The 20,944-nt window shown below is 33.6% G+C and overlaps 5 protein-coding genes and 1 long non-coding RNA gene across 12 annotated transcripts; 3 read left to right on the top strand and 3 right to left on the bottom strand.

The window, feature by feature from the left end:
* Positions 1-141: 141 nt before the first annotated feature.
* Positions 142-1,471, bottom strand: LOC105197683 (protein seele). The gene is made up of 5 exons (XM_011164170.3): positions 1,272-1,471; positions 1,076-1,166; positions 863-978; positions 522-728; positions 142-447 (listed from the first exon to the last, which is right to left on the bottom strand). The coding sequence occupies exons 1-5, from the start codon at positions 1,287-1,289 to the stop codon at positions 259-261; spliced, it is 621 nt and encodes a 206-aa protein (XP_011162472.1). The 5' UTR covers positions 1,290-1,471; the 3' UTR covers positions 142-258.
* Positions 870-1,795, top strand: LOC113003207. Of its 2 annotated transcripts, XR_005575673.1 has the most exons (3): positions 870-985; positions 1,098-1,274; positions 1,364-1,795. It is a non-coding gene; the product is annotated as an uncharacterized LOC113003207 (long non-coding RNA). The 2 variants fall into 2 exon arrangements; XR_003268320.2 differs by having other exon boundaries at positions 1,098-1,795.
* Positions 1,584-4,191, bottom strand: LOC105197684 (polycomb protein eed-B). Of its 2 annotated transcripts, XM_039454259.1 has the most exons (3): positions 4,034-4,191; positions 3,812-3,955; positions 1,584-3,700 (listed from the first exon to the last, which is right to left on the bottom strand). In XM_039454259.1, exon 3 carries the CDS (start codon positions 3,677-3,679, stop codon positions 2,402-2,404), a length of 1,278 nt encoding a protein of 425 aa, XP_039310193.1. In that variant the 5' UTR covers positions 3,680-3,700; positions 3,812-3,955; positions 4,034-4,191; the 3' UTR covers positions 1,584-2,401. The 2 variants fall into 2 exon arrangements, with proteins under 2 accessions (XP_039310193.1, XP_011162473.1); XM_011164171.3 differs by lacking the exon at positions 4,034-4,191 and having other exon boundaries at positions 3,828-3,955.
* A 1,107-nt stretch (positions 4,192-5,298) lies between these two features.
* On the top strand, positions 5,299-10,213 carry LOC105197895 (inhibitor of nuclear factor kappa-B kinase subunit beta). Of its 2 annotated transcripts, XM_039454253.1 has the most exons (14): positions 5,299-5,448; positions 5,617-5,752; positions 5,829-6,016; positions 6,208-6,407; positions 6,489-6,647; positions 6,740-6,957; positions 7,034-7,138; positions 7,322-7,460; positions 7,535-7,723; positions 7,800-8,011; positions 8,098-8,382; positions 8,461-8,610; positions 8,679-8,912; positions 8,982-10,213. In XM_039454253.1, exons 3-14 carry the CDS (start codon positions 5,917-5,919, stop codon positions 9,043-9,045), a joined length of 2,055 nt encoding a protein of 684 aa, XP_039310187.1. In that variant the 5' UTR covers positions 5,299-5,448; positions 5,617-5,752; positions 5,829-5,916; the 3' UTR covers positions 9,046-10,213. The 2 variants fall into 2 exon arrangements, with proteins under 2 accessions (XP_039310187.1, XP_039310188.1); XM_039454254.1 differs by lacking the exon at positions 7,034-7,138 and having other exon boundaries at positions 5,311-5,752.
* On the bottom strand, positions 10,101-14,450 carry LOC105197685 (translocation protein SEC63 homolog). The gene is made up of 12 exons (XM_011164172.3): positions 14,327-14,450; positions 13,681-13,783; positions 13,436-13,550; positions 13,242-13,347; positions 12,714-12,937; positions 12,476-12,637; positions 12,171-12,399; positions 11,861-12,006; positions 11,613-11,760; positions 11,004-11,499; positions 10,636-10,927; positions 10,101-10,541 (listed from the first exon to the last, which is right to left on the bottom strand). The coding sequence occupies exons 1-12, from the start codon at positions 14,448-14,450 to the stop codon at positions 10,401-10,403; spliced, it is 2,286 nt and encodes a 761-aa protein (XP_011162474.1). The 3' UTR covers positions 10,101-10,400.
* A 1,523-nt stretch (positions 14,451-15,973) lies between these two features.
* Positions 15,974-20,788, top strand: LOC105197686 (sphingomyelin synthase-related 1). 4 transcript variants are annotated; one of them, XR_003268319.2, is made up of 8 exons: positions 15,975-16,976; positions 17,232-17,560; positions 17,657-17,985; positions 18,059-18,199; positions 18,472-18,626; positions 18,704-19,026; positions 19,158-19,291; positions 19,443-20,788. XR_003268319.2 is itself a non-coding variant. In XM_011164174.3 (7 exons), exons 2-7 carry the CDS (start codon positions 17,237-17,239, stop codon positions 19,185-19,187), a joined length of 1,302 nt encoding a protein of 433 aa, XP_011162476.1. In that variant the 5' UTR covers positions 15,974-16,976; positions 17,232-17,236; the 3' UTR covers positions 19,188-20,788. The 4 variants fall into 4 exon arrangements, 2 of the variants coding, with proteins under 2 accessions (XP_011162476.1, XP_011162475.1); XM_011164174.3 differs by having other exon boundaries at positions 15,974-16,976; positions 19,158-20,788; XR_005575672.1 differs by having other exon boundaries at positions 15,983-16,976; positions 18,704-19,291.
* The last annotated feature ends 156 nt before the right edge of the window (positions 20,789-20,944 follow it).

Here is a 20,944-nt window from a genome sequence, read left to right as displayed (position 1 = left end):
AACCATTAATAAATCATCCTGTATAATGGTAAAAACACATTTTTTGTCAGTCAAAAACTTACTTGATATCTTGGGTCCTTTCGTACTGTGCATTTATTTGAAATTAATGCAAAATATTGATTAATTAATTGCATACATGCGTGCAATTTAATAATAAAATATGACATATTTATTCATAGAATTTTTTATAAAATAGAAATCACTGAATTTGTCTCCTTTTACATATAATCAATATTTGTGTAAATATTCCAAATGCATTTACAATTCATCTCTATCTAGGTAAAAGTCATTACTAATATCATTATCGCTATCGTAATCTTCTTCGTCAATATAATTTTCATTGCAGATATCTGTCATCTTTGAACAAAATTCATTTTTCTTATCTTGTACACTGTCAACATATAATGACACTATATCTTCCTCAAATTCATTTACTATAGCATTGCACTGAAAATCAATTAGCCCAAATTAATAAAAGAGAACGCATCAGTAAATATAAAAGCGTAACAAATAACACTCACATAATGCTCGAGGCTCTTGTTTAAATCACCATCTTGAATTATGTTTACTTCGCTCATTATAGGATTCATGCCACCTGATGGAGACATAAGATTAAAGATCACTAACTTATTGTCCGATTTTCTTGTTGCTCTCACATAATCGTTCAGCTTGGCACATATGCTGTCTAGCAAAATTGAGATATGTACCTCTGATTGGCTTAATGGAACCTTAAAATAATCAATTCCAAATTCTGCTATCAAAATTAAACATATGAAACAAGGAAATATATTTGCAGGTATATAAAAGTAGTAAAAATATTCTCAATAACATTTTTTCCTAGCATTTTTTTAAATTTTCTTACCTGCCTACGTACAACATTTCCCTCAGCATCCATTCTAAAATTACCTACATCAACTAATTTATTTGGATTGGCTTTAAGCACATCATTCTCCAGTTCTTCTAGAGTTGCTCTACAAACTATAAGGTATAAGATATAAGAATTAGTCTTATTGATGAATTCATGATTATTAATTGTTAAATAGAGTTACAGAGACAACTTAATATTAATTTTTACCTAAACATTTCAAATGCTTTAGATCAACTTCCGCATCAACAGATGTATATTCCGCTAATGAGAATAGAGCGAAGAGCAGCAAAGTTCTCATCTGCAAGGAAATGTGAACTTCGAATTATATAGTATCCGTCACGAGAAGTGGATGTGTTTACTGTAAATCTGCCACGTGCGTTATGCTTGTGAGAAAATATCTTACCTTGTACGTCAAGTTCATATTAATCAAATTACAATAATCTTTTAGTTATACTTTTCTACAATAATATATTTAAAACTCTCAACAACACACAGGTGACGCGTGTAACGTACACATTGATGTACATCTTCTAATCTCGCAAGATATTGTGTAAAACGTGGTTTCATACGAACGAATGACAATTCGTAACGTGTAATTCCGGTAATGCCAACTGTTCAACTTGAAAATGCTTTATCCAAGAGAAATTTTCCATCAAAATAATAAATACATAATGTAGTACCTACAATCTGATATTAATAATAATATAGACAATGGTACGAGTTGTTTATTAATTTTATTATCTTACAAAGATATAAAAATGATATTTTTAAAGTACATTTTGAAATACCTAACCCTAACCTTAATCTCATCTAACTTTATAAATACATATATTAATAGGCTTGCAAAGGGTACAAAAAGCTTCACAAATGGCAATTCGATTTTAAAAAATACCTACATTAATTGAGTTTTAAGAATAAGAAAAGATAGATTAAATTGAGTTTAAAGTTAAGCTAAGCATTAGCAAATGGATCTTAGACACATGTTATTTTTTAATTGGATTACACTAGCACAAAAATTGTTTATATACAATTACAAATTACAATTTATTAAAACAATTCATTACTTTGACAAATTTAGGACAAACTCTTGTGAGTTATAAAAAAAATAAATCCATGTAATATCACTTGTATATTGTAAGATATAAAAAACTGATTTTCTATTTGTATTTGTAAAGATATAAAAACAATTTTCTTCTGATTTCTACAATGTCATTCATTCATTTATAATTCTATAATTTTTTTCGAATTTAATTGTTCCTTTTCCATTAAAACTACAGCTATGTCGACAATTATCGAATAGCAGTCTGTATATTAAAAATGTTCAATACTTGGCAACTCATTAGGAATGCAATTTTTTGATTATACTCACATGTACATGTATTGCATTTGTATTCAAAGATTTTGAATTAATCTAAATAGATTATTAAGTTTCTTAGATTTTAAGTATTGCTATAAAAAACACAAATATTCAATATGGCTCAGTATATACGTGAAAAGGCACGTCTTCTGTCATCGTGATAAAATGGTCTCGAATTAGTGATCGCGATTCCATCTCCAGATTGTCGCATCGTCGCAGACGCATAGTAACACAGAGCCGTCTCGGCTCAGGCTGGTTTGGCGAATTGGCGCAGTGCAACGAGGATGCTGAAGCGACCAGCAGCGCGCTTGGCCGGGCTCGTCCACGTCCAAGTCCCAAACGTAGGTGCGACCGACCTGATTCCCTAAGGCGATTGTGCGCTGCCAGAAATCCATAGAGAAGCGTATAAACCAAATGTCGCACTCCTTAAATTCAAAACGGTGTAAAACCGTCGCGCTCGTTTCTCCACTACGTAGCTGTGAGTCCTCAAGCCTACCCGGTTTCCAGCACACAATACAATTTTCGCAGGACTTGCTCAGAATAAAGTCGCCGAACCATTTCACGCAGTCGACGTAATTTCGATGAACGTCGCGAGTGGTAAAGTCTGGGAAATGTTGGAGTATCGAGTCAAAGGGTCTGCCATTGCGACTGGGATTGCAGTGGTAAGACTGTTTTATCGCCTCCTGCATATCTGGTTTTTCCAAGGACCATAACTTAAGAGCATGGTCCATTCCACACGAGATGATTCTTTGGCCTCTTATGTCGAAATCGGCACTCAGGACTTCGTCTCGATGGCCCTCCACGCCACCGAAGATCGCGATGCATACGTCGGTTTTTATGTTCCACAGTCTTAACGCATGATCTTTCGATGCGGACAGTAGAATGTTCGGATCCCTCGGATGTATCTTCAGCTCGTTTATCGCGTGCCCGTGGCCGATGTAATGCTTGATACAAGTCATTGTCGAAGGACTGATAATTCGAATAACTCCGCGTGATCCCGCCACGGCTAATAGAGGCTTCCCGGAGTCGTCGTACGTCCACGCGCACGTATAAAAGTTCTCCTCCGTGTCGGGATCGGCGTAACATTGTTGCAGCCGTATATTTCCACTCTGCGGACACTCGTAGATGCTTACGCGATTGCTACCGACAGAGGCAAATATCATTGGTTCACCTTCCTTCAAATGATAATTGAATTGAACTCCAAATAAAGGCTGTCCATGATCCTCCTTGACGCTACAGCAGTATTTGTACAACGGCTTGTCCGTGGAAGGTTTGTACTTTGCCGTTTTACTTCTGCGACGACCTTTCCTTTTGTAACGGGCACTGCGAGTGGGCGTATCGCTCCTATGAGTACCAGCGGTGGAATTGCTTCCGATACTGCATTCCGTTACATCGCTGTCATTCTCACTGTCCTCCTGACTGGAAGCATACGTCTTACCACTGGATTTTTTCATCTTGATACTGATTTTAAAGATCTAAAAAATATTATTAAGAATTAGTACTTGTTTAATATACAATCCAATATTTAATTTTTAAAAGAAAAAGCAATATAAATTATCAGTGTATTATCTTATATATCTAAATACCTGATAATTCCCATACCTGATTATCTTTGTAATCTAATTATATTGCGCGACAGTTCCAATAACTGGTATTCCACAGTTTAATCCCAATATTCCTTCTGTTATATTCAAAATTCTGTTTCCTAAAGAAACACAGCCTTGCGTATTCTAAAATAAAAGATATATTTTGAAATACATAAATTATAATATGTAAAATGTATAATATAACTTTGAACAAAAACTTACAGAAATGTTAGCAGAGAGAAAACGAATATTATACTTGTGACAAAGTCTTTTTGACTTGTGGATCAATCCCATAACATTAGATATTCCATTGCAATTTACTAAACAAGCTGCACCAGAGACTATGTAGTATTCGTCTATTCTTACTATGCTAGCTTCTATCTAAAAATTATTAACAGATATTAATAATCATTTACTAATAATAATTAACTAACTAAAGACAAGCTATTTAATATAATAAAAAGTACAGTAAAAAATTATTTTTATATAAAAAAGACTTACTTCTGACAAAGTGTATGAAGCTCTCAAGTCAAATGCAAAAATGATAAAATCTACAGAGATATGTATCCTAGCATTTACAACATCGGCGATTGATTCACACTGATGTACAGATATATGCCACTTCCTTTCTCTTGCACTTTGATGTAAGCCCTCTGATATCTTCTGGCATAATTCAGCTGATCCTATTATCTGGAAAGACATTGTATGTAATAAATATATTCACTATACAAGTTATAAATACCATGTTAATATACAAAATGTTCAGTAAATCATAAATTACAAGAAAAAAATTATTTATAGAATTTACTAAACATATAGTATTACACAGATTATTCCGTTGTACAAATTTTCCATTTTTATGGAAATTAATTTTATTTAAAACAAAAAGAAAAAAAAATAATTGGTGATATACGTAATCAGAAATCGCGATAAGATTTTCTGACTATGTAATAGAAAGATTATATATTAATCCATTTGTTTATGTAATAGAATCGAATGTCATTTGTACTCTCAAAATAGCAAAATAAAATTCAATTAGTACATGCTTCAACACTACTACAGATATGTACACATACATCACGTTACATCTTAACACACCATAAAACCGAAGTCTGTTTGCTTCTTATTAATTACAATAAATAAAAGGACATAAAAAAACATACAAGATAATGTAATAACAATTTTATTACAGAGAAACACGCATGAAGGAAAAACTAAACCAAAGGTCCGCAAACAAATCTCGCATAGCGTGCCGAGAGAGAGAGGCGATTTTTCACTCTTTTCCTAACAATACGCAAAATATGCAGGTAAATACAGCAGTGCGAGTAACAAGGCTTTTTTTATCGCCTCAAACGCACCATAAAAGTAATTAAACACTCGCTTCTGCGAACCGTGCCGCTTTTAAAGATCTCGGCCATGACTGTTGACGGTTGTGTTCAGGCTCCAGTGCAACGAGATGGCGGGACAATCTCACGCATGAGCAACAATAAACATCTCAGCAGACGCTCAGTCATGTACACGTCCTGCTGCATGTCGAGGGTGCCGTTAAAGCAGGGCACCCTCCTCCTCAACAATTAAAGAGGAGGGTTATCCAACTTTAATAATTTATCAAGTGCAATAATTAAACGTATAATAAGGTTAATATGTAATTAATAAATTAATATAGTATATTTAATATATTTTTTTACTACTATCGTGAGTGTGGAATGTAAATAAAGCGAAAAAAACTGCATCGTATGCAGATTTGACAAAAGAAGTCGTGGGTGGAGTCACATGTGCATTAGTAACCAATCCGTACGTTTTAGACAAGGGAAATATTAGAAGAATAATGGAGAATTTTGAGGCACATTATGCAGACAATCGGTAGAGAATTCACGAGATAATCTCTTTTCTTTGCTGTGCTAATGTGTTTCCAATAGGAAATTTCCATATTGTCCAATGGTAGATTGAACTTGTGAGATATGTTATACATTTATATTTTTTTAGAAAAATAATATTAAAAAATTTATCTTATCAGCATGGAGTGACGTTTACTGAGAATTAATCAGTCCTCTAATGTATACGTACACACGTAGCTGAAGCGAATTTTATTTCACAAATTCGAGATGACGTCGATAGACGGCTGGGAATTAAATCGCGTTTTGGGGAGTGGAGGCTTTGGAACTATTGAACTTTGGATACATGAGCAAACTAGCAAAAAAATTGGTAATATTTTAGTGTCATTTTAAATAGAATACACATATCTTATTTTGAAGAATTTTTTGAGAGGAATTATATATATATGTATATATATATATATATATATATATATATATATATATGTATATAAACAAACTTGTAACACTGTACAATAAATAAACACATCTATAATAAAATTTTGTTAATTACAATTTCAGCAATAAAAAAGTGTAAATGGAATTATTCGGAATTGACACCAGTACAACAAAAAAGATGGGCCAACGAAGTTGAAATAATGAAGCACTTGAAACATCCAAACATTGTGAAAACAGGATGTGTACCATTTCAATTACCAAATATAGAAAAAAACCAGCCAATTTTGTGTATGGAATATTGCAGAAAAGGAGATTTGAGAAAAGTTGTTTTTTGTTTCAATTAATCTATATATCATTCTATTAGTAATTAATGTAAAGCAAAAACTGTTTTTTTTTTTTCTTAGATTTTAAATCAACCAGAAAACTGTTGTGGAATTAGCGAAACTGAAGCAATAAAAGTAATGAGTGAGATTTCGTCAGCTGTAGAATATTTACATTCATATAACATAACCCATCGAGATTTAAAGCCAGAGAACATAGTTTTACAAGATGAAGGAAATGTGGTAAGATATAAATAAACAAATAAAAAGAATTTTTATTCAATTTGTAATTTATATTGCATTGATTTAATCTTTCATATATTCATGTATTACAGACTTCCTATAAGTTGATAGATCTAGGATATGCCAAAGAACTTGGGGAAGCGAGTGTGTCTGCTTCTTTAGTGGGCACCCTAAATTATGTTGCTCCGGAACTTCTTTGGAGAGAGAAATATAGTTGCTCTGTTGATTACTGGAGCTTAGGAATATTATTTTATGAACTTGTAACTGGAATAAGACCATTTTTACCCACAATGCAACATACTATGGAATGGTAAAAAATAAAAAATATTGTTTTTTATAAAAAAATGATATAAGTGTCAAACTTTGAAGTTAATGTGATTCTTTAGGATGAAATACATTAAGAATAAGAGTTATGACGATATTCACGCTTATGAGTCAGAAGGCAAGGTCATTTTTGGGAAAGTTATTCAAGATCCAACTCATTTATCAGAGTAAGACTGCATCTTACATCTTTTCTACAATCACACAATACACATGCGGCATATATTCAATATTAAAATGATTTTTTTGTTTAAAAATTTTTTTTATATTTTAATCTTTTAAAGTTTGATTTTTTTATCATTTGAATCTTGTTATATGTATTTAGCAATGTGTAATATTTCTTCCTGTTTTAGTTGCCTCCGAAACAAAATGGTCCACTGGTTCAGATTAGTTTTACAATGGGATCTACATAAAAGAGGTAAAATACTCGACGAATCTGGTAGATCTCATTTAGCAGTATTTACAATGTTACAACAAGTGTTATCAAACAAAGTATGTATGTATAAAACCTAAACATATTTTATTATTTCGTTTTTTTTGTCTAATTTGTGTCTTTTTATATATAGATACTATATGTTTTTTGTCTGCCATTTTATAAAATTAATATGTACGAAATTGATGCTAGTACTACTCTCAAAGATCTTCGATTGTTAATAGAAAGAGATACTAATATTGAAGTTAAGCATCAAGTATTAACTGATTACAACGGTGCAATATTAATTGAAAGTACTATGTCACTTGCGTCACAAATCAATGTATGTATATTCAATTAATAAGATACTAAAAAGCAAAATTCTTGAATTTTTAAAATTTATTACAATTTTGTTGTAGGATCACGTTTTGTTCCTGTTCAGAAACGGACGTTGTTTGATAGAAGATGTACCGACATTAAATATTCCCACAGCAGTGGAAAAAATGATGATACAATCAAAACATCAATTGAATTATGAAGTAGTGAAAGACTATTATCGCCATACAATATATTTTGCAAAAAAAGAAATATATTTATTTCAACTGTACATTTTTGCGTTTAGCATAAGTGTGTAAGTTTTTTATATAATATTGATTACTACAAAATTATTAAAAAGTTGTTCTATTATTAAGTACAATAATATTTCGCATATTTTAGAGATTTATTAAATCAAAAAATCGATATGTTTAATACAAACATGGAAAAAACAGTGGAGAATATAAAGATGCTTACAGATCAAGTGCACATGATTTACATAAAATATACGAATACAACGGATGAAGACGAGGCTAAAAAGAAAGTACAAATTTATTTTGACAAAGTTAATAAATTAGTTAGTGCAGCAGATCAAATAAAAATGAAGTTTATGTCTCTGAAGATGGATAATAACATACTCAAAGAGCAAGCTATAGTTATCGATTATACAGGGAATTTATCAAAACTGTAAGTGCATGATGTGTTACAGATAATTATTGAAAAATATTTTATATTTTAACATTCTTTCTTATGCTATTTGCATAGGTACAATAAGATGTGCGATATATATCTAAAATTTAAGACAGAAAGTCCACATAGAACAGCAAAACCATTGGACATGTCGAAATTAGTGTTTGCATTTATGAATGAGCGTGAAACGCAACTTCGTAATGAAAATATAACTGATATTACAAGGTACTAAAAGAAGTTTATTTATCATAAATGATAAGATCTTATATATCTTTAATGTATATTTTCAACAGGCAATTAGATCAATTGCAAGACAAATTTTTAAAACTAGAAAAAGTATTTTTTTCTGTTACTACCATGACGAAGTTATATCGGGAAGAATATCAAAGAATTGCACAATCGGACATTGACAGTGTTCCTCAGCAAGCTAACAATTGTCAATCTTTGAATATCTCCACCAGTGAATTAGACAGTATTATCCAATCAGAAGATAATGTAATATATGATAATTTGCTCATGCGCTACAGGTAAGTCTTTTTGTTACGAAATTGTTCAATTTTAATACATTTTTATCTTATGTATTCTTTTTTCCTTAGATTGGATAATTTGATAGCTCAAATAGAGAAAAAATATGTTGAAGTAATTAAATTGGACCCGTGATTACAGATATTATTCATATCTAATCCATATGATATATGTTATCAAGCAGTCTAGTATACTAAAGCATACTCTCTATTAATTTTAATTCCCATATTTTAATACATTCAATTTTTGAAGCCTACTCGTCTTAATATACGGGGAACATAATGTCTTACACCCCACTTAATGTTGGCATGTTTATCAGTCTTAACGAACGCGTAGACAGGTTTGGTCAATACTGGCTCCAATTTTGCTTGATATTTATTGTTCTGACCTGTTCAGAAAATTAAAATATTTTTATAACTTTAACTTTTAAAAAAACGGACTGACTTTATAAACGCACACGCAATATATTCATTATATAATATAATATAACGTACGTTAAATGTATAAAAATTATTTTTATAACCGACACATTTTAGATAAACAAGAATAGTTTTTATTGATTAAAAAATCAAGAATTTCCGAATAATAGAATTTCCGAGTGTAGATGGCTGTGAAAAAAATGTATGATGAATTGATAAATTTTATAAAAAAGCTAAATATAAATGTTAATTATTTTAATACGCGATATGAATCGTTTACATATGCAAAATAATTTTCTGAATTATGTAATTTGATTTTGATATATTTTTCTTTACTTACCCTTTTCAAGAGCAACAACCATAATATTTAGGGAAAGGTAGAGTATGAAATAGATTATAAATATCTGAAATATAATTATGATATCTAATGTAGACAATGGATACGGACGGTATAAAAAATGTAAAATGTACTCACTTGCATTACATGCATTGTTCTCATTGTTAATATATCTATCTTGTTGTCGATATTCTTTTAGACTGTTTCTGTGATAAGTGAGCGGATACTTTAAATTCATTGTCTTTAATAAAAAGTGCAACGGTTGAGTGATCTTTTATATACTTTGTTTATGTGTGCGTAGTTTAAATATCTTTCACTACTTTCTCTTAACCCAGATTTTGATATCTATTACTTTTATACATTGCCGTTGTTAAACGTGAAGAATGTTTTATCTAATTCTAACAGATGCATATTTTAATAGGATAGATACAATATGTTTGTAGTGATATATTTTATTAGAAAACTGTATACAGATCTCAATTTAAGGATTGAACACATCCAAATTGAGGATTGAACAACGATGTTAAAATAAATATTATGCTCTTTATTCACTATTACTTTCTCCACACTGACAAATCTTACACACCAGACTATTTTTTCTAGATTGTCCACATACATCAACGATTATGCAATTCCACGTATAAAAGTCCATTGTACATTAATTTGAGAAGTAAAAAAAGAGGAAAATGCGGACTTTTAGAATATCTATTCCGATCACATGTGAGAAACAGATATTATTCATTGTCACTAATGTCCTCGTCGGTTGTGAATTCGGAATGTTCATCGGCTGCATCCACATCTTCCGCAGTTTCTTCATCCGAGATGTCCCATTGCGGATGTTCAGTCGGTATTTCTGGTGCCTCCTTCACGTCCAACTGCAAAACACCGCGTTACATCGTTAGAAATATAAATAATAAAAAAATTAGATTTTTTAACTACTTGCTACATTTAAATTTTTAAATAACTCACTTTAATGTCTTGAGCTTGATCAAAACCCAGATACGAATCGCTACGTAGACACACGGTAAATGTATAAAGGCCTGGCCAACGTGGTGCCGTAAATCTTAATTGAATCTCTTCAAACTGTGCTAAGGATGTGACGTGTATAGGGGTTGTTAACAGCGTTTGACTTTTGCGATCACAGATATAAACCCACCAATACTCTTGCTTAACATCAGGAAAGAGTGGACAGTGCACTTCATGTGACAAATTACTCCTTCCTTCTAATACTCTTTCCCGTTTGGAAATTCTCTGTTGGAATCTGTTTAAAAGAGAGGGAAAGAGTAAGTTCGATTGAGTGTAATATATAAAGTAAAAAAATATAAGTATATTCTTACTTTTCCCATTCAGTATCGTCATCATCGAGAGACACATCCTTCTTGTCGTGACTATCCTCGTCGTCGCTTCGATCGCTCTCGGCCTCACTGTCGCTAACATCTGACAGCTTCTCCTTATTGGAAGACTCTTTCTCCGTTTTATCCTCTTTCTTTCTCGCATTAGGAGTATTGCTGTGTTGAGTATTGTTAGCCATAGCCTGAGACTGTGCCTGTGTATTTTTAGCAGGAGCCAACTTTTTGTTGGTGCCCTTTTTATGCGACTTCTTTTGGCCTTTCTTTTGCTTAAGCCATGCTGGCTTCGCAGCTTTTGTCGATTGATTTTGCTCTTCTGAGGCTTCTTCAACTGCCTCACCGCCGGCTTTGTTATCATCAATCATAGTTTGTTCATTCACAGAATCATCTCCAAAAAGATGCTTCATATCTTTTCGCGTAAGCGACACCGTTACCGTTACAATAGCACCAGCGGTGTAGACGGTAGGATTCTCATCGTCAATTACTGAAACAATGGCATAGTAAATTATAAAAAATATAATACTGTATAAATACATTATTCTAGTTAATGTTAACGTTTTACAAAATTAAGAAAAAATAATTGATATAATAAATTACCTTCGGAGCGTACTTTAAAGTCAATGTACGGCATATTTCCGAGAATTTTCATAATATCTTCATATTGACTGTCAGACAGGTTTCTAAGGATCAGTCTTCGTTCTTCTCCTTTCAATTGTGCGAATTGCTGAAGACTTTTGATTTGACGCTAAGAAAAAGCCATATAATTTGTTTTTAAGTACTTAATTTTTATCAGTAATAATAAAAACATCATCAACAAATAGAATTTATTAAAATGGCATTAACACCTTCTTCGCGTGGAAGTATTTTAAATTGTCCTCCGTTATGTGTGGTAATTGAAGGAGAGGATTTTTAAATTCCCAAAATCCTTGGACGATCATTGGACACAATTTCATGCAGTTTTCTATAGTTGTTATGGCTGGTACTCGTGGTACTATAAAAAAAGTACATTGTAGGTCCCATCGGAGTAAATTATAAAAAAAAACACAAAAATATATTGAGAGGTCACTACGTTCTTACAAAAGTTAAGAGAGAGAGAAAAAGGGAGAGGAGAGAGAGAGAGAGATGTATTAGAAAGTTAAATTAAAAAAAAAATACCTCTCCTGGCATAAGCTAAAAGTATAACTTGATGGACACAGGCAACCATTTCTTGAATCAAGTACGGACATTTCTTTACAATATACTGTCTGTCCTTATCCAACGTCTCGGGATTGAGCGGTATACGAGATAAATGCGCATGTAGTAGTGCTCTAGCTTTAATTGAATATAAGTGGCACAATGGTACTTCCTTGTTTTTCTCTCCTAAGTTAGGTAGCTGTTTGATAAGCTGCAATATGTAAAAATTTATAGTAAAATTGTTATTTGTTTTAAGAAAAATTAAGAAATCATGAAATTAAATTTACTGATGGAACTTCTTCACTGTCGGAATGTCTCTCGACTATTTCTGCGTTACGCTTTTTGAAGAATTCAAAGGAAGCAGCGAGTATCATGATAACTCTCTTCAATGACATATTCGGCGTTTTCACGAAGAAAAAGTAATACATCTCGGTCGTCGTCAGAAGAACCTAGAGATATAAATATAAATATATAACAACTTTTAATTTTTCACATATATAAATTTGGCATAAAAATACCAATTACTTGATCACCAGTGTAGCGAATGCTCTTGTACCACCACATTCCTACAACCGTTGGTAAAGCAACCATAAACACTAATGCGTACAGTCCTAAGACCCATACTGAATTCTCCTTTTCAACAATCCAGGAAGGCAAAGCTATACCAAAACTCATTGCCCCTGGACCATCTGGATTTCCATACTTTTCCCAGTTTTTTCGCGCTTCATCGTCCGTTAAAGCTTGATAAGCTATTATTGTTAATAGAAAAACAACTCAGTTAGTTTGCATCAAGATTTAAGATATTAGTGGTAGCAATTTAATTTTAGGATAATCTTCAAAAATTAATATAAAATGTTTAATTTTTAACCGTTACAGAATTAATTTCGAGTACGAATTCCTTAACAATCTTTATCAACCTTTTTTATACTGTACTACTATTGTGTGAAACATATTATAAATTTATTAAACAAATTTAGTAGTATGCAATGTATACTCAATATTTACAGTGTACATTCTAGATATATGCGGATGGCTCCATTCATTGTTTTTTACCTTTAGTTAATTTCATAAAAGCTTTCTCATTTCCAGTTTCTTTATCAGGATGAAGAATTAAGGAGAGCTTGCGATAAGCTTTCTTAATTTCACCTTGGGAAGAACTCTACAATTAAAACTTTGGTATTAATTTCTGTTACGTGACAAAATTAATGGTATATATAAAAATTTTATTTTTTTTTTTTTATACTTACAGGTGGTATACCTAATATTTCATAGGGATCAAAGTTGGCCATTTCATAATCAAATTGGGACACTTTGTAGGCTAAGAACAGTAGAATAACCCATCCCAGAATGATTAGTACTTTCCTATAGTAAAATAATATCAATTATGAAAAGGGCAACTAAATTTCAGTCTTGTAACAATTTTCACACACTTGTGTAAATGTAATTTATATTTTACACACGTCATAAAATATTATGTTGTACAAAAACTTACGTAAAGAAAGCTTTAGTTTCTTTCCAAGGTTTATTCGCTTGAAGAATAACTTTCTTCTTCTTGCAGCCATCGCACTGGCATTCTTTGGCTACCTGATCAGGATCTGGAAAAAACATAAATTAATATTATTTCTCTGATCTCTGTTAATTTATCAGCAAAGCATAGAAAACTAGTTAAAGATATTTGACTATTTGTTCGAATGCTGTGTTACAAGATTAATGACATATAAATTTTAATGTAAAACGTGGAATTTGTGTATACATTCCACCTTAAACTTTTAGAGTCTGAAGAGGTCAGAACCATATTATATTATACCTGCATATGACTTGAAATTGCTTAATCTTTCACATAGAGATTATAAAATTGAACAAAAAGCTACATAATTTATTCGAGTGTTTTTATCCTCGCAGGTCGAGAGAGTATGACGCTGTGCCCCCTGTGAAGGTGTGGATGAAGGATCAAGGTGAAGCGAGATCGAGCAAACGATGCTCGTTCGTCATATACGTGGGACGTGTATACATCGTTACATTGGCCGTGCGTTACGTGCGTGTAAATTACTTCTGATCTAGAAAATGGAGTTCGCCTTGATCTTTCTCAGCCCGTCTGCCTCTCTCTCTCTCTCTCTTCCTCCCTCTCTTTCTCTAACCTTGCTTCGGACAACGTGGCCAGAGGTAGTAAGTCCCGGGTACCAGCAGTAGCGCCAAGAACGACAGCAGAAAGTAGAAGAATGTCCCTCCGCTCTCATCATACTGGAACTTCTGTCCGCTCATCGCTCATTAAGTACTGCGGCGTTGTTTTAAGTAGACCGTTTAAGTACATTCATTCGTAACATTATCCGAACTCGCGCGAGCTGCGGACTCACGAACGTGCGGCGACCGTACGACATGCAAATCAACAGTTAGCGGGACTGCCCTGTCAAGACTGCCAACTCAGCACCGCGCGCGCCTCAGCCACGACGTGTGTGTCCACGCACTATCGACTCTTCTGACGTACGCGCAACCACGCGCAGCCACGCGCAACGACTGGCAACGACTGCTGCTGGCGACGGCGACAAGCGACAACTATGGTGTGGCGACCGTCGGCGAGGGCCGGCGTTGCCGACGACGGCGACGGCGTCGTTTCGGTGACGTCGACCCCGCCGCCCGGCTCGCGTCTCAATCGCTTCAGCCAGAACAAGCGTCGTCGGTGGTCGGTACGAGAAATTGTCGCCGTGCGCGTCCTCGCGAAGAAAATAAAAAGAAAGACAGCCCGTGACCTACGGTGACCTACGAAATGCCGATATGAATGAGATTCCGAGACCCGACTCCCGATCTGCTCGTTCTAAATTCTTGTATTAAATTTCCTTTTCTTAGCCACGGCGAACGCATGACGTGTTAAAATCTAATATCGAGCTTCCTCGTTATATATTTTCCACATTTGATTAAAATGAGAGGGGCATATAGGACTGCGAAGGGAAAAAAGACCAAACGGTACTTTTTATAATTTAAGTTGAAACAAGTTTGCAAGTCCACGTGCGTACTCTGACGTCATTTGTGCGTTTTGTTTTATTTTCAAGTGTTCGAAATGAGATAGATAACGTATCTTTTTCGACTTTGCGGCGGACAGAGAAACGAGATATAAGTTCGAGTACCAGGCTTCCGTATTTCGCTGTCATTAAGTAACGGATTTCTTTCTTGTTTATTTATGATTTTCCAGTGCGCCGTGAATAATGCGATGCGAATACAAAAAATCATGTCGCATGCCACATGAAGTTAGCCTAATCTGGAGCATAAAAGGGATGAGGCAATAGACGGGTGGGGGGGCAGAAGTTCCCTAATCGAGCAATAAATCGCCATCCGGTTATTTCGTGAAGATTTGCTCGTCCGCAAGTACGACAACACTTCTTTTACCAATCTAGATTAACTTTAATCTCTCTAGAAAAATAAGAGATATAATTTTATCTTTTTCTAAAACAAATAAAAAAAAGATAAAATATTAAATCCAAGGTTGGATAAATTAATATATATTTTTTAATTAAATTAAGTTACAATAGTTCTAATGGTAAATATAAACGTTTTAAACTTGTTTTAAACACATAATATATTTTAAAATAATGTTTTAAATAGATGTAAACATATATTATGTGTTTAAAACATAAATTTTACCAATTCTGGAAATTTTGACGTGACAGCGATCTATCGATTCGATTTCGATTACCTCGAATCGTTAATCGATAATTATAACTTGCAAATGATAGCTGCAACCTGCAGCATATTATAATATTATATATGTATAAAAGAAAGAATAAACTGATTCAAAATTTTGTTCCAACAAATTCATCGACTGATTTGATCACCGGTGAATATATTAATCGGAATTTGATCGATGGCACTTTAAGCTCGTTTTATCTCATGATATGAGAGCTTTCATTTATAAATTCGATCTATATAAGTTCCAAAAGTGAGAATTCGATTCTTCAAAATTGAATTTCCACGGATTTTTGTGACTAACGTAAAATCGATAAAAAATATCAACATTCGAATAAATAGAGTAACGGAAAAAAATGAGAATTAGAAATTTTTTATCGTGTTTCTTACACCTTTTTTAACAATTTTTTCTTCCCTTTCATTCGAGACTCAAGTGCTTCAAAGTACAATTTATATTTAAATTGTTGAAAACAAAAGTCGTAAACAATGCTATTTGTGTCTAAGAGAATAGAGCGGTGGGGGAACAAAATAGAATGCCTTTTTCTTTATCACGAAAAATGAATCATCTTACGAACTTTGTTAGAATCGCGTCATCAAAAAGTATTTCGTTATCATCGCTCTCTCTTATATGCACTTGTATGTGACCGGGCAACAAAGAGTGATATATCGATCCTTTATCAAACGCGGTCGTGAATTTTACAACGTAAAATCGCGCGCTGATATAATATTCTTTCTCTCGTGCGGCTATTTAACGACGCGCATGACGTGCAGCCAGTGACAGTCGTGCTGGTCGTGCTGTTCAGTGCTGTTGCGTCGCACGCGCGCCGTCGAACGATTCGGAGGAGACTCGGAGATCGAAGTTCGGTGTCACCTGGTGTCACCGCTGCGCGCCGGTGGTGATCATCAGGCGAATGTCAAATCGCCCGTCCGTTCGTCAACGACCGACAAGTCCCAGCGATCAAACGCCCAGTTGACGCCGTGACCCGTGACACGGACATCGCTGGACACTGCCGACGTATGATCCTCTCGAACGAGAATAGTCGCGGCGCGGTGACACGCACGTCGAACGCGCAGAGATGTCCCGATAAGATACCAACGGTCCTTCTTCAGGTGGGTGAATCGCGCGAAGGTTAAGTTCCACACTATATATACCTCGCGATTCCTTTCGGTCATCGACTTGGCCTTGCGACACGGTGTTTCTTTCCGTCAGAACGTCCGTTATCTCTGCGCCGTGATGTTGATGCGCTTCGCGATCAGATGAGCAACCACCGCCACCGTATCGCAAGGCCACCCACTTGCAGGGCAATTCTCTATTCGCGTTTCTAACGGTACGCGCGTGCCGACTTCTGTCTGTCTGTTATGCAGGATAGATGCGAATCGACGGTGCAGTCATGTCTTTAAGGAACGTCATCGAATGGACGTCCTCCGACGTAAGAGCGTGGCTCATCGAAAGCGGATACGAGGAGTACGCGGATTTGTTTTACCTTCACGAGATCGACGGGAAGGTACTTCTGACGCTGAAAGAGGAGGATTTGAAATCTAGTATCTTAAACATAAAAAAACTTGGTGCTATAAAGAAATTATATCTAGCGATAAAGCAACTGCAGAGGGACAATGTCGCCGTTCTATTCGATCTGGGATACATGGACTTGTTTCCCTCGACAAATTTTTATACCCATCAGAACAAGCATGAGGTAAAGGCATGTTTCTTGAAGAAACAAGCCTAAATTAATTTTAATCGAGGTGACAAGGTGATGTGTCACTACATTTAATATACAATTTTGCTTCAGATGCCCAGCACTGGTACAAATAATGAATCGTCTATCGAGAATGAATTTTATTCAGCCTCTGTATCAGAGGACGGACACGCCTCTCATTTGCCACCCGAAATCTGGAAGACGGTCATCAGTTTGGGATATTTATTTATCGTCACATGGATTACTGCCTTTGTGATGGTTATCGTTCACGACCGAGTGCCTGATATGAAGAAGTATCCTCCATTGCCGGACATATTTTTAGACAACGTACCTCATATTCCTTGGGCGTTTGATATGTGCGAAGTTACTGGCACACTACTTTTCGCGATATGGCTTGCTGTGCTTATATTCCACAAGTATAGGTAAGAAAACGAGATTCCTCTTAAATAGATATAGAAATGGGCTGATGCAAATAATCGATTACATATGGAACAGATTTATTTTGTTACGGAGATTTTTTGCACTATCGGGTACAGTCTTCCTGCTGAGGTGTGTGACGATGCTCATTACTTCATTGTCAGTGCCGGGTGCACATTTACAATGTCAACCACGAAAAGTTCCAGATGAAGACTGGAAGTGAGATATATTTATATTATATTTTACACACAGCTGTAGCCAAAAGTATTAGGTATCTTATATTTTTTAAAACATTTTTAACTGAAGGGATTTAAACAGAAATTGTGAATTATCCTTTGTTTCCTAAATTTATGTATAATGCTAGTAACCGATAGAAAATAATATGGATAAAAGATTTTCAGATAAATGATGTGTGAAAATATAGGGTGCCTAATACTTTTGACATATCTTTTCTCTGAATATGTATAATATATATTTGTGTTTTATTTTAGTGCTGCGTATGTCGAACTGTACAATAAAATAGCAATGGCTTATGTTATTTGGCGAGGTGCTGGCATGTCTATTCAAGGTGTCAGAACTTGCGGGGATTACATGTTTAGCGGGCATACAGTAGCGTTAACAATGCTTAACTTTTTCATTACAGAATGTAAGTAATAATGTATATAATTACAGTTCGTTTCGCGAAGCAGCCGATTTATGAGATATTTTATTTTTTCATTGCAGATACTCCGAGACATTTGTATTTTCTGCATACTTTTACATGGATGCTTAACATGTTCGGTATTTTTTTCATCCTGGCAGCGCATGAGCATTATTCCATTGACGTTTTCGTCGCGTTTTATATAACTTCGCGATTATTTCTTTACTATCATACGCTGGCGAATAATCAAGCACTGATGCAGCGCGATTCAATCAGAACCAGAATCTGGTTTCCGTTGTTTAGTTTTTTTGAGTCGTCCGTTGATGGTATTGTTCCTAATGAATTCGAATCACCGTCCTTGATAGTTTGCAATTTAGCAGGCACGGGAAAGAACATCTGGCACTGTGTACGTTCTCGAATATTTTTCCGAAAAATGCAACATAACATAAATGGCAGTTTAAGCAGCACAAAAAAGGAACACTAACATCAAACTGATACATATTTTATCTTTTTTAATTAATATATTGTACTTTTAAGATAAATATGCGATGTGAGGGACACTACTGATTTTTCAATTCCAATTATAACACACACAAAAAGGGAGAAAGGAGGCGAGTGAATGATATTTCTGTGGACTGGATGTTTATGCCTGGAAATACATAAATATATATGTAAGTTTTAAAGAAATATGAGAAAGTGAACCCATATTGTATATTTATTTTTCAGAATGTTGTATGTTTGTTTGACAAATCTATTTATATATATGTTGGAATAATGTTGAAAAAGATATGTAATATTAATTCTAAATATTTATTTTTACAGATTAGGATTATTATGCCAAAAGAGATTAAAATAATTTATGATACAAAGGGTTAATATTACATAATCTTTTGTTATCATAGGGAATTAATGTAATTTATTCAGTAAGAAATCTCCAAAGACAAAGTATAGAGTATAAAGTACTTTATTAATTCAACATGCGTTTTCCAAGCATGTTGCATCATCTACGACTTTCTTATTATTATTATTTTTTTTTTCCAAATGATTGTGTGTATACACACACTCTACCCACATACTTGCTCATAAGTACTTTTTGTTTCTTTTTGTGATATGACAAGAAAGTGAAATGAAAGGTTACATTTCAATGGCCTGCAGGGATGTTAAATTTTATCAGGAATGTTTAATGATTTTCAGAGACTACCAAGTTTAACAACAATAATATTTTATATTTTCTAGATTAGATATTTCTTTGAAGACACGTTTTTTGTTTGCTAACAGCGTGGAACGCAACATTTTAAGAGTTAATGTATGTATGTCTGTATGTTATACTATTATACATTCCTGATATTTCATAACATTAATAATTTAAGACTTCTGTTTGCTTATTGTATCCATATTCAATTACATAATTCTTCTTTTATAATTACAAATAAATTTAAATTTGCTAATGTTGCCACATATATTCGACATATTGATAAAATATATTGTCTTTTCAATTTAGGTAATAATTAAGTATAAATCTTGAATTTTATAATTTTGATATTTATTTTTGCTGAAAACCTGTTTTTGTTAATATAAGTTAATAAAAAGTAGAATAATTTTTAATTAAATAAAAAGAATTATGATTGTAATATGGTTCCATTGAGAAAACAGAAGACACATTAACAAATGTATTATTAAACAGAGGCTGAAAATAACTGCTGTTATTGTGACTTCTAAGATAAATTCATGTGTATAAAATATACCTGTATGATTGTATGAATCACTTCTACATGCGTCACAAGCTATTGCCAACATTATAATAGCTCTTTAATATTTCATCCATTTTTTACTTATGTGATAAATAACTTAATCTTGTTGGCATTAACGAGTACTGATTATTGGTAACTTGTTGATGGTGCCTGATGGTTGGTATTTATTACTTTATATACTTCCAAAACTATGTAATGATAAAACTTTCTCTCTTTCTCATGCTAATGATTGACCAATATACCGACTAGTCTGAAAAACAGTCGGCTTAATTTGCAAATGATTGAGAAAGGAAAAGCACGAATAAAAGACATCAATATTTCAATAAGATGTATTTTTACTGTACTTTTACCAATAATTTAATGTATCTAGCGTTGTGATTTTTTTCATTTTTTCAAAATAAAATTTTCAAGAAAACAGCCATGGTATTAGGTATATTTATACTTTACTCTGAAATTCTGTCCGTATGGTTGATTACTGACTGATATACAATATCTAAGTTTAAAGCTCTCGAAATGAAGGATAATTCACATTTTAATTTCTGTTTAAATCTTTCCAGTTAAAAATTTCCTTAA

Source organism: Solenopsis invicta, chromosome 10 (assembly GCF_016802725.1).
Source record: "Solenopsis invicta isolate M01_SB chromosome 10, UNIL_Sinv_3.0, whole genome shotgun sequence".
NCBI classification, from domain to species: Eukaryota; Metazoa; Arthropoda; class Insecta; order Hymenoptera; family Formicidae; genus Solenopsis; species Solenopsis invicta.
This window is presented reverse-complemented; position numbering and strand designations above follow the sequence as displayed.